At 35.0% G+C, this 13897-nt stretch overlaps 1 protein-coding gene across 1 annotated transcript; it reads left to right on the top strand.

The window, feature by feature from the left end:
• The first annotated feature begins 3463 nt into the window (after positions 1-3463).
• LOC121368725 (paired box protein Pax-6-like) lies at positions 3464-13382 on the top strand. The gene is made up of 5 exons (XM_041493474.1): positions 3464-3493; positions 3755-3856; positions 6456-6557; positions 11801-11991; positions 12556-13382. The coding sequence occupies exons 1-5, from the start codon at positions 3464-3466 to the stop codon at positions 13178-13180; spliced, it is 1050 nt and encodes a 349-aa protein (XP_041349408.1). The 3' UTR covers positions 13181-13382.
• Positions 13383-13897: the final 515 nt, after the last annotated feature.

Genomic DNA, 13897 nt, shown 5'->3' with positions numbered 1-13897 from the left:
AAAATTGACAATTTACGAAAGACACAGGTTTTCTTGCTGTTGAAAATATTATAAACTTTAAATGTATTAGGTTTTGATTGAAAGTATTGTGGTAAGTAAATAGTTCTGGATTCTTTTAAAAAAAAGGGGGCATTTCAGTATATAGTGGAACTCGCCTCCGATGTCGTCACTGTTGCAGAGGGGACATATTCTATCATGTAGTGGTATTCGTGTCCATCTACCTGTTTCAATGGAGGAGATTATGGTTTGAGAGTCTAAAACGTAATAATGGACACCAATGTTTTTTTCTCAGGGGATGTTAAATATGTCTCATATTACAGTAATGTAATACAGTTTATAATTTGAAGCTTTTCCAGAATTATCGATATGACTGTACCATGTTTGTAGGAATTGATCTGTAAATCTTAAAGAAATAAATTCTTTAAAAAGTGTAGCACTTGCAATTTTATTCCATTGTGACATCCATATATATGTACAACCAATGTTATCCAATATTGGTTCATACAAAATCTATCCATTTATGTTTGTAAATATTATTATTGTAGTCATTCAACAACAATCTATAAACAAATAATGATAACTTGGACTGCTTCCCTGTAATTAGTCTGAACCAAAAGGTAATCATCCTTAGCTTTACAGTTATAGTTACCGGGAAACGTCCAAGTTCTCCATACAACATGTACAGCGGTGCAGAATTCCTCACTGGTAACAGTAGTTTAAAAATGTATTATACAGTTTATCTATGAAGCTAAACTTTCGAAACCCCATGTTTCGCATCCATATAAAAGGACTGGTATAACCATGCAATCAAATAACTTTAGCTGACAGTGAATAGATGTATTACAGCGTTTTACTTGTTTCAGAACGAAGTACATAGCTTTATTTGCTTGTTCGTACAACATTTTTCTTGCATTAGTAAATTTATTTAATTTATGGAATACAACACCAAGGTATTTATAAGTATCTACTTTGTCAAGTCTAGACTTTCCCAAATAAAACACTTTGTTGTAGTCCTTCTTGTTGCCACTAAAAATTAAAACTTTTGTCTTTTTACAATTGACAGTTAGTTTCCATTCTGTACAATATGAATTAATAGTATTTAGTAATGTTTGCATATCTTCAAAATTATCTGCAAAAAGCACTGTGTCGTCTGCATAGAGTAAGACAAAAAGAACAACAGTGTTAATCAGGGTGGCATCTGTGAATAATCCATCGTAGGGCGGTCTAATTATCTTTTTCTGAGGTACACGTATATTTTCTGTTACTAAGGTTATGATAAGCAATTGCATAAAATATTTAACATATACCTCGGGTCAGTACCCCAGGTCAGTACCTCCTGTTGTGTGCTATAATTTCATTATCTTGGATTTTTTTTTTTTTTAAATAACATTAATAACAAAAATACAATCTACAAAATAGTCAAAAATCGTTGTTTTAAAATATAAATTTTTAAGTACCAGATGCCAGAAAAACGCGTTTTAGGCTTTCGGAGATTTAAACTTTTCCGGGAAGGCAGTCCCCTGGAACCCCATACAAAGTTCGGGCGCTTCACGCTCCCAAGCAACTTCATATCCAAAAGGCCCCGGCAAATACCTAGTCGAACCCTCCCACCACTCGAAATGCTGGCTACGGGCCTGCCATCCTATAAAAATGTAGGGTTTTTTTGTGTAAATAATTTCATATAATTTTTGTTTGACGTAAGAAGAAAAGTAAAACCTTTTTGGAAAAATGCACAAAATATGTAAACAGCATTACCCCCACACACACACACACACCACACACACACACACACACAACACACACACACACACACACACACACACCACACAACACACACACACCACACACACACACACAACACACACACACACCACACACACACCACACACACACACACACACACACACACACCAAAAATCATCAACAAAAAACCCCTAAAACCCCCACTTTATTAGCAGATAGTGCAGGTTAGTAATAAAGTGACAAACTAGAGACCAATGTTATTTTTATTTAGGTACATTGCCACATTTGCACTATTTCGTCGGTTGGGTCGAACTGATTTGTGATGAACTGAATCGGGAAGGAAACGTCTGGACTGCGTTCAACCAGACCGAGCGCTTCACGGTAAACCAAATGGCTACGTTGGGAACAAATCAAATAGTTCGCGGACGTTAGCTGATACCCACATTAAGACCGGCTACCGTTCTGCATTACACTTACATTACTATTAGAGAAGCACTTTTGGGGTGCCAGTGTAAAGAAACAATTCGCAGCGAAAACTAAGAATAGTTTGTCTACATTGTTTATACTTGATTAAAACGACATCGGTAGGTATATTAATGTCATGAATGGGTCACATAAATGTTACATGTAAAAGCATATGAAGAGAATTGTGGATCCTTTTCTTTTGTACGATCGCAAAATCTACGGTTATATATTCAGGTTTTAAACCACCGTAGCCATAGAACCGATGTCTGCCTCGTAGAAACATATGAGATTGAGTATATGAGATTTGAAATATCTTTAAAGGAATGCATAAGCAAGGCTTTTGGACTGGTATGCATATTCAACGATATATAATGCACATTATTGTTTAATATCAACAAGTATAATCGTATAGTTAATTAATAAAACGGTTAAATGTGACGGCTATTATATATAACTGGCGCAGCCATTTTCTACCATCCCAGTGAATACGCCCTCTGGCGAGCCGGTGGTTACGTATGCTTAACGCGTCACGTCAGGAATTAGTCTTAGAACTGAAGAAACAAAACGTACCTGATTTTTGCGGATGCATTGCAATGGTCTGTCATAATATCCATCCCAATAAGCCAGTAATAAGTATATATTATTTGTCAATACAAAATAAACCACCATTGTCAAAGTGTCGAAATAACTGTATTATGTTTTATCCTTTTATTTTAACTTTATTTTCGTGCTTATATCAATTACGGTTCAAGCACGCTCTCCTGGGTACAGGCATCAGCTATCTGGGCTGTCTGTCCAGGACAGTGGTTTAGTTATTAGTTGGTTAGTGGTTATTGAGAGAGAGGGTGTAATGGTAATACACCTACCCATTAAGCCCTCATGAACTCGCTCTGGGTTGGAGTAGGTACCGGGCTGTGAACCATGTACCTACCAGCCTGTAGTCAGATGGCTTAACCACGACCACACCGAGGCCGGTCTGTTTTGTCCATATGTCAACCCACGTACTGAAATGATAATCGGAGTGTTTTCCTAGTTAATTGGTATTTTCTTTCTGTGGCCTGTACCTGTGATTCCTAATTGACAGGTGTATATTTTGGATGTTCACCAGTTAAGGTGTCTAGACACAAAGGAAATACGTCCCTGTTTTATTAAGATCACAGGGTACTGTGGGATAACCGTCCTGCTTTATTACTGTAAATAATTCTGTAATAGGCCTAATAATATGCATTTGTTTCTTTGGATTTTGTTTTTAGTCATGTCATGTGATAAACTGGGATTCATGCAGGTAAATCATACATGTATGTAGGCAACATTGTGCTCTCTCTCTCTCTCTCTCTCTCTCTCTCTCTCTCTCTCTCTCTCTCTCTCTCTCTCTCTCTCTCTACAAATTTAAGACTGAAACCAAATAACTCTTTGTGTGTCTGCATAGCTATAGCCGCCCCAAAATCAATTAATATCCCAAGCCGATCGGGACAATCCTATTTATGTTTGAAACTGTCACACACTTGTAATCATATTTATATCTAATTTGTTTGTTTATTTCAAGGGATACACAATGAAAGTGAAATCAAATTCTGTGTCACAAAAGACGCCCAAGCTACGGACAAAGAAGGTGATGAGAAACAGAATCAAGTACACTGATGTACAGGTTAGTACTAAACCTGAACCTTGAATTAGCACAAAGAACACATGCACTTGACTGACCCCAAGATTATGAAGACCTTAACGGCACATCAAAGAAATATCAGTATTAAAACAAATACACTATCTGATGAAGGAAACGCCAACATGACTGTACCTGTATGAAGTAATCACTTAATATCTTGAACATTAGTGTTGGAAGGCAATCCTGTATGCTTGGTGTGTTTGAAGTTACCAGGTGTGGGCATTTCAAATCCATCAGCCATGCTGATTTTCATAATGAACCATCAAAACCATTGGCAGCCACCAATATTTCTGACTATATTTTATTTTTGGCCTACTGTAGTTGGAAGTTTTAATATTTGTGATATCTGGAATTATCATCCAGCTTTCACACATTTATTTTTGATTAATTATTGAAAACAAACACTATTTTTAAATGACATAATTACTCGAACATCTATTTTCTTGCAATATTTTCTAATCCAGATGAATACAATATGTGTATTGGATGTATTCCTACAATCTGTAATCCAGCATTTTATTTAGCTAGTAACATTGGGTAATACAGCTTTAACAATAAATTATCAACTTACTCCAAGGGAGATAATCAAATCTGAAAAAAATGGTTCTGAATCTAGTATAAACTTAAAATAATCTTCATGAGAGCAAACTAAGTGATTATTTAAAAAAAATTGATCTAAAGATCTAAATATATGTTTAACAAGCTTATTGTTATGTATAAATAAGAACAGAAGGCACAATAGTGACAACAAATTTAATTATGTTTTTGGTAAAGTTTTTCTTCAAATCTGTCTGAAATATAACTTAACACCCTATTAATATGTCAAAATGACAATAAAAATCAAGTTCTTTTTACAAATTTGAATTTTTTGAATTTCATACATAAAAAAATAATAGTTATTTTTTTATGTTAATAGAAACTAAAGACATTAACCCACTATCGGCACATTAAAATCTTAGTTCAGGTTGCCTATATATAATACCATATTTAAGAGCAGTTGTATATGTCAATTCAAATACCATGTAAAAAGAAATTCTTGAAATCTTTACAGTATGAATTATAGGCCAAAACCAACTTTTCCTCAGTGCTAACTTTGATTCAAACTCCATTCAGAGCCATGTACAGTGATTATTGTCTCGGTCATTGTGAACTTGCATGGTCGAGTGGCTGCTAATTAATCAACCAGTATAGTTTAATTAAATAAAATGACAAAATCATAATATTTTTTATTATGTGCTATAGGGTGTATACTACCAAATCAAATCCCACAGACGACAATAGTGACATGTAGCTAAAACTCTGCAGTGTATCAACCGACATAAACGCCACGAATATAAACAAACCACTCCTCACCCTTAAAGTGGATCAGAAAAAATGGGGTCACGCTGCTCATTTCTGAGATAACGGGTACCGTCTATTACCACCCTAGTTCCGCACAAAATTCAAGTACTTTGTTGTACAGGTACCCCATACATGTCTCAAGCACAAGGCTACTTGACACAGTGGTACTAGATGAAATAAAATTGCATACATTATTTGCCCAGATGAAACTATTTCTTTTTACATCCAACACACTCACATTTATCACCAATCACAGGACTTGTGATGTTCACTTCTCTATCAAAAGTTGGGTGCACCTCGAACTTTGACCCAACCGAAAGTTGTTTGGTTTAGAAGATAGAATACGTACATTATGTTCCATTATCTTTTCATTTGCCATTTTTCAAGAGTCAGTTTCTACACCCATATTATTATACGCGACCAAGTACTTACACATTTAGAGAACTATTGGAGAATAAACGAATTAGTACCCTAAAGAAATGAGCATGTTTCATAAATATAATAATTAATGAATTCAAGCGCCCTTGACTACAAACACCATCAAAACCAAATATATTTAATAAAATATTACCAATCTATTCGTTTATAAGTACTTGGATGCCCGCATATCTGTATTAAATATCTGTATTATTACATAATATATTGATATGGGTGATTATATGCGTATGTGTGTATGTATGGTAATTACTGTATTTACCGTCAACCATCTTGTCTAGTATATATAACAAACTGTTTATGTATATATTCCTTTTATGCCGTTGTGCAACGGCCCGAGTGTAAATAAAGTCTTGTCTTGTCGGTGGGCCAATTGGGCTATTCATCGTTCCAGCCAGTGTAAAGTTTGTACTCTCCGAATCCCCAGTCAGAACCTTCCACAGATGCAGAAATCACAGAGAAGAATTGTGGGTGCCGAACTGCAAGGTTTAGAAAAGTAGATTAAAAGACCAGGGCCGTACCCTGACCAAAATCCATGGGGGGGCACTAAATTTTATAAATAATTTTTAACATACTATAAAGATTAAATCTTGACATTTCTATGCTATTACTGGAGATATATAAAAAAAAAAAAAAAAAGGACAAGATTCTCGGGGGGGGGCAGCTTCCCCCCCCCCTGCCCCCCCGGAGGGTACGGCCCTGAAGACGAAAAGACCTCCCGTTTGAGAGCGACATGTATAGTATCTAGTAGGGCCTACTTATATTTTCACTTTGTAAATGTGCTTTAATTCATCTATATCTTCAGCTGGCCTGTTTGGAGAAGGTGTTTTGCCACACCCAGTACCCAGATACGTACACAATGGAGGAGTTAACCAAGACACTCGATATCAACGGCGAACGACTTGCGGTAAGAGCGTGTGTTTATAACGAAATTAACCAAAACGTAAAAAATCAAAGACCAAGCACGAAAAGAATAGAAAACCCCCACCTACAAATATTCATAAGCAAAATACCCCCACCTACAAATATTTCATAAGCAAAATATACGCTCAACCCAAACCCGGGTTATTATCAGATGATGTCCCAAATTCATGCTTTTACTTTTAAAAATAAACGGTCACTATTTTTGTTTAAAGTATTGGTTGACTTGATGCTCGGTTGTCCTTAAACATTAATTAATTAATTCATTCATTCATTCATTCATTCATAAAAGATCTCTTGCTGCTAATCGGAAAATGTAACCCTTCCTCTCTTGTTTTCTGTGTGGTTGCGAGAGAGAGAGAGAGAGAGAGAGAGAGAGAGAGAGAGAGAGAGAGAGAGAGAGAGAGAGAGAGAGAGAGAGAGACCAATGTATTGTTCTTTGCAACCTTGGCATGTAATTACATAAATAACATTGTTAACGGAACAATCCATATCCCTGTGTACCCAAAATAAACCTTTGTGGTTGAATTCTATATGTGTGCCTTCTAAAATATGTTGGCATGTACCACAGTTACTTCGGTTACACTTTTTGACACTGCATTTATGTTCTACTGTTGTAGATTCAAATCGTGCTTTTGTCAGTATCTGTTTCAAGTTTTTGCTTTGTCTCTTACTATTTATAATTGAAATAGAGTCTAGTATGGATGACATGTTTTCATTTTGTTTTAAAATGTGCAATTCTGACGAGATCTTTTTATATATATCGGGGTTCTGCGGGTTATGGGTGGATACAAATGCCAGCGGCCTTTTCGCTGAAACGATTTGTTTTGGTTTTAAAAGATATTTTCTATCTAATACTACCGCCTTTTCGATACTATCTGATATTAGCTGTTTTGGATAACCTCGCGTTTTAAGATACATGTTGAGTTCCCGGAGACGTTGGTCACGTGTTTGTATATTTGACACAATCATACAGATACGCCGTGCTAGGTTATATGGTATACAATGTTATTTATGTAATTACATGCCAAGGTTGCAAAGAACAATACATTGGTCATACCAATCAGCTGAGAGCCAGAGTACGCGTACACAAACAGCAAATAAAACAACCTGAAACAAGATGCATACCCTTGAGTTCACATTTAAATACATGTGCGGCACAAAAAGATATTAAATTCACCATTTTCCCATTTTATCACATAGATACCAATGATGAAATGAAAAGAAAGACAAAGGAAATGTATTTTATTAGAAAGTTTTGTCCACTTCTTAATGCTCTTCGTTAGATAAAAGCAACAATGACGTAATTAAATCAATCCCCCTCTACTACAGTAACGTCATAATATGTATGACGTCATATTTAGCAGTTATTTAGCAGATCCTTTCTGAAGATAACATTGAAACATGTAAAAGGATCATTATTTCTTTAAATTGTTTTTTAAAATATATATATATATATATATATATATATATATATATATATATATATATATATATGCCCGATGCCATATAACCGTATTTAAAATGTACTGAGTGCGTCGTTAAATAAAGCATTCCTTCCCTCCTTCAAAACTGACTAAGTTAATGTAGATTTACTTTTATGCTTCATAGATATCAAGGGCGGCGAAACGCTCAGTGGTAAAACGCTCGCTTGATGAGCGGTCGGTTTGGGATCGATCCCCGTCGGGCTATCATTCGTTCCAGCCAGTGCACCACGTGCAAAGACTGGTATGTGCTATCCTGTCTGTGGGATAGTGCATATAAAAGATCCCTTGTTATTAATGGAAACATGTAGCGGGTTTCCTCTCTAAGTCAAAATTACCAAATGTTTAACATCCAATAGCCGATGATTAATAAATCAATGTGCTCTAGTGGTGTCGATAAAAACTCCAAACATTTTCATTTTTTTTCATAGATATCAAAGGAAAGTTTTTTTTATAGGTCTAACACCACAATGTAATGGTCACTTTGAGCAGCTCACACTTACTGAGATCCTATTTATCCATTCAGTCGATGCCAAAGCGGTAATTATATGCACTTAAATTATTAATGAAGTCTTGCGTGTTGGCCACAAAACAAAGAGAGAAGAAAATCGATTATCACCGATTCAATACATTTCATTAACCAGAATTGACTTCTCGTCAACAATAACAATCTGCTTGAATGTATCATATGTTAAGATGTGCTCCCACTGAAAAAACACTTCTGAAACGTCTCCAAACTATTTCATAAAATGTTTTAATCAATATCGACTAGCTGTTTCCACTAGCCTTTTTATATCCCTTTGAAAGCGTTTCAGTATTGACACTCAATACGTTTTAAGTATTACGTCATAGTTGATTTCAAGGTGCAAACGCCTTATTTACAACATAATATGGCGTTCACATTCAATACCTTTCGGACGCTGTTTGGTTGAAACATTTCAACAACGTTGTAACAGCACTGTAATAGGAACGACCGAACATTGCAAGTTGTTGAAACGTGTCCAAAACGATTCTGAAACGTTTTAAGACGTTGGTGGGAACAGAGCTGTAAAATGCTGAACGATAATCATAACCTCAAATGCGTGGTTTGGGTTCAAGTAGGACCATATACAAAGTACGTATGAGTCGGCAGAGTGTTATCAGAGTTTGGTGAATTAGTAAAATTCGCCGTAAAAGTGGCCAGAAGTGAAGGCAAATATTCACTCTTTTTCTGTATTTATGGCAATATGTCACATGTAACTGCTGTATTTTACCGCCCCACTTTCTCTTTATCTCGAATGCACAAAGATAATTTGCTTGTCATAAGAAAGTTGATTGAAGTGCTTTAAAAACATCAAAACATAGTATTCGAAGAAACAAAACAGTAAAGTTTCAATATTTGTTATTCTGTTTGTCGAAATGTTAACGATTTTATTCCGAGAGTTAAGCATCTCCGTGAATATGAAGTTGCTTTGCCATCATGGTTAAACAATGAAACTTGGCAAGAGAGTAGCATTTGTCTCCCAAATATTTTTAGTAAATGAAATTGGTGTTTACATGCTGTAATATGAAAAAACAACACTTTTGATAATACCAGTAACTGATTCATTTGACAATTAGCCATTTATATCGATAATAGCCTTGACGATATATCATGGCAACATGGTGAATTTGCTAACACGTGATAGCATTAGTAAAAAAACAAATCATGATCAGCGAAACAATGTCTTGGTTAGAATAATTAATTTATATATATGTTTTTAATATTCCCTTTTTTACTGACATGATATCCACTGAATATGACAAAGAGATATTTAACTACATGAAAAATAAAGTAGTTAAAGAGATATTTAGCTAGAAAATCAAATATATGTGACTAATAATCCAACATACATGTATGAAAAAGTCAAAAGGAATGAATGAATGAATGAATGTTTAACGACACCCCAGCACGAAAAATACATCGGCTATTGGGTGTCAAACTATGGTAATGCAAATAATGAATGAATGAATGAATGAATGTTTAACGACACCCCAATGCAAATAAAGTGATGATCAACATCAATATAAAAATTCAAGATGTAAACAAAAACACAGTGTAAAGAACCGTGCAAAAACACAAATATCACAGATAGATACTGACTTTTACTCTAAATTTATTTGTGCTGTATTGGCCATTCTCAAAGAGAATGTTACACCCCTGCACCACGGTGAGGTTACAGCACGCGCAGGGGAAGTCAAAAGGAGACCGTGAACATACTAAGTATCAAAAGGAAGAGAAGAAATACAATCTAAGTTTTAAATAAATTGTGACAAATTGACAAAAAATTGGTGAATTTATAATTGCACGCGGAAAAAGTTGTTGCTTTAGTCACATAATAGTATTCAGTCAAATCTTTTTGGATCCATTTCAAACTGGGTACATGCGCATTAAAATGACTTTTAAATATTAAGTGTTTTGTAACAAGTACAATGGCATTAATGGGATCATTATTTCTGGTTTTAAAACCAAAAATTACATTTTCTTTGTTACATTTAATGTTGCTGCCCGTTTTTACATGAATCCATTTCTGAATATCAGTCCAAATTGAGTTGACTAAAGTGCATTCCCAAAATAAATGGATAATTGTACCAAGTTCTAAATTACAAAAATTACACTTCGAACAAGAAATATAACCAATTTTATATAAATAGGTATTATTTTAAACTGAAACCAGCACAATTCACTACTATCAGTACAGCATAAAGGAATTATATTTATATTTTTCCAATCAGAATCTGAAAAGGTAGTTAAAAATGTTTTCCCATTTTAAGTTCCGAATGTTTACTTCCTCTAACTGTTGTATTTAACATATGGCAATATAGGAGACGGGAGCTTATTTTTCAGTTCAACTTTACACAATTTGAAATATTGTTTTACCGCATTAATTACACCTTGAAAAGTTAAAACATTAGCATTGATATTAAAAACCAACTTAAATTCATGATAAATTAAAAATTTACCTCTATCGTGAAATAAATCATTAATAAATTTTATCCCTTCTTCGAACCAATCTCTATAGAATATTGAATTTCCATTTATTTTTATGTCATTATTATTCCAAATATATTCTGACAATATCTCTTCAAACACTGAGTCTGACTTGCATTTTTAAAGATATGTTCCCCACGCCATTAATATTTCTTTCCAGAAATAATTATAAATATATTGACAGTGTTTTTCTATTCCTTCAGAGTCAAAAACCATTATATTACCTAAAAATGTATACCCATGAATAATCAATCCCTTCCATTATGAATCGGTGTTAACTAATCTTCTAACCCAAGCAATTTTTTGTCTTTAATAAATTCTTCTATTAATGTAACTTTAATACCACCATCTTTCATATTTTGTGACATTTCATTACGCTTAATTTTATCAGGTTTTCCATTCCATAATGAATTTATATTGTAAATTACTACTTAGTTACAAACCATGAAAATCTTGTGGCGACAGAGATCTGGGACTTTATCTGATAATGACCCACCCAGGCATTGATTCTCAATTTTGGTCACTTTGTCTTCCTCTCTCTTTGTCACTGTCTGTCTGTCTGTCTCTGTCTGTCTCTCTCTCTCTCTCTCTCTCTCTCTCTCTCTCTCTCTCTCTCTCTCTCTCTCTCTCTCTCTCTCTCTCTCTCTCTCTCTCTCTCTCTCTCTCTCTCTCTTATTATTAGGATTATTTGTTGTTATAAAAGCCATTATCACAGACCTTCCTATGTTTGTAAAGATCTGGTTCCAGAACCGCCGCTCTAAGTTCAAGCGTCAGTCCAAGGATGGTTATGTGTCATGGATGAGGAATCAGCTCTACCAAAGCCCGCACACCCAACCAGCTGGCATGCAGCCAGTGGACGGTCACGTGCTTTCCGCCTCAGTTCAAACCACTTGGACAGAACCAAACGTCAGACGACCATCATCAAAGTAAATATTACTAGTATGAGTTACTGCTTTGTGAGGGTTTCTTACATCTAACTAGACGTAAAAAACAAGAGTCCGTATTTTTACATACTTTTTGTATGGATTAAAAATATATTCGTTATCCTATTTCTGTTTACTAATTATCTGATTTCGCAATCTTGAGGTGGGTGTTTTTAAAAACAAATATTTTAAGAGTAACTGCTGATTTAAAATTATGAAAATTAAATTAAATTAAACCATAGCTCGTATCAGCAACAAAAATGCAGATGTTTTGGTCAGTAATTCTAGTTTGGCTTGACGTAAAAAAACAAATGGTAAAATGTTTTCGAAACAAAACAAATTTTCTATTTTTGTAATCATATTGGTCAATATATACATATAAAAGCAATACTTAACCATGCCGTCTGCTGGAGGGTAATGAAACTATTCATTGGTCGAGTTGGTGTGCATTTAAAATACATACTTTTGGTAAACAGTGGGTTGTTTTTTTTGGATGATCGACGCTATGGATGGACGAAACATTATTATTATTATTATTACCTTAAGAATTTACTCTTGTTTTTTAAGCTTGCACTACATGCCACCAGCATATAGACCTTACGCCGTACCGAGCTTTCCACTGGCTAGCTGTAGATACCAGTTATCACAGTCCACCATGTTTTCTTCACCCCTGCTTTCCACCAACCAGCCAGATGAGATGCCACTATCACGCGGATTGCCACAGAGAGGTGTAGAACTGTCAGGCCAGGGAATGACCACTCCACTGATAATCCCGTCATCAGTAAACAGACAGATTTGTGAACCACTGTCCGCAAGCTCGTGTCCTCGCTCACAGAGCACGACAGTTGCAGGGATAAACTGTACGTTGCAGTCCTTGTGTGTTCCCGAGTACTATCCAAGTAACTCTATGTCGCCCGATTGCCCGTGTACTGGTCCAAAGTCATTGAAAACGCACCATCCAAGCATCAGCAGTTCGCCGCTTTCAGTGACAAGCTCAGACACATCACCTCCTGGAAGTCCACAAGTGATATTAAACATTTCCAGCGACATGTCGTCAGCCACTCCAATGAACGACCTAGTGATAAATGAAGCATACTACCGACAGGAAACCACGGTGGCTGGTGTGCGTAGTTTCACCTACCAAGATACTCAGAGTGCACTACATCCCAGCTCACAACACTTCGGATGCTAATACTAGAAACAGACAATAGACTTAGGTCTACCACACCGTTCCTATGATATCGAAAAGTATGCAAATGAACTTTTTATATGATTAATGCGAACTAAGTGTCCTGCTCTACATTGTTATGTGTTTATGTATATATACTGCATACTACTAGTGCTATATATTCGCGGCTGCCTTTGTATATATGTGCTAAACTTAACATTAAATATGCTGGTTTTATTCAACATGTGTAACGTTTTTTAATTTGTTGTTACAGTTGTCTATTTTAAAAACAAAATATTGGACACACTTTCCGTTACATTGAAGGTAATTAGTGACCAATATTATTTGAATAAATGAATTAATTAATTAATGTTTAACTAACAACACCTTAGCACGTACAACACATTGGCTATACAATTTAAAGCAAGGGACGATCAACATAAATTTTTACCACAAATTACAGTAACACACAATATAAATCGATCAAAATTTGTTATAGTCTGTTCCAATAAAGGTCACAAATCACCTGTTTACTGACATATTTCTTTTAATTTCAAGAGTAAACACCACCTTGTACATCAATGAGAACCCAAACAAGTAAATGCTAAATTAGATATTTACAAAATATTTACTTGTCAGTTTATTATGAAAGAAATAATCCACGAAAATCTGTTTTATTCTGTTTTTCCAACACTACTTTTTTTTAATAGTATATTAAACAGATTAACAAAGGAATAATCA

The sequence above is a fragment of the Gigantopelta aegis genome, chromosome 3 (assembly GCF_016097555.1).
Source record: "Gigantopelta aegis isolate Gae_Host chromosome 3, Gae_host_genome, whole genome shotgun sequence".
Taxonomy (NCBI): domain Eukaryota; kingdom Metazoa; phylum Mollusca; class Gastropoda; order Neomphalida; family Peltospiridae; genus Gigantopelta; species Gigantopelta aegis.
The sequence above is the reverse complement of the archived record's forward strand: the minus strand, read 5'-3'. Positions and strand labels throughout refer to the sequence as shown.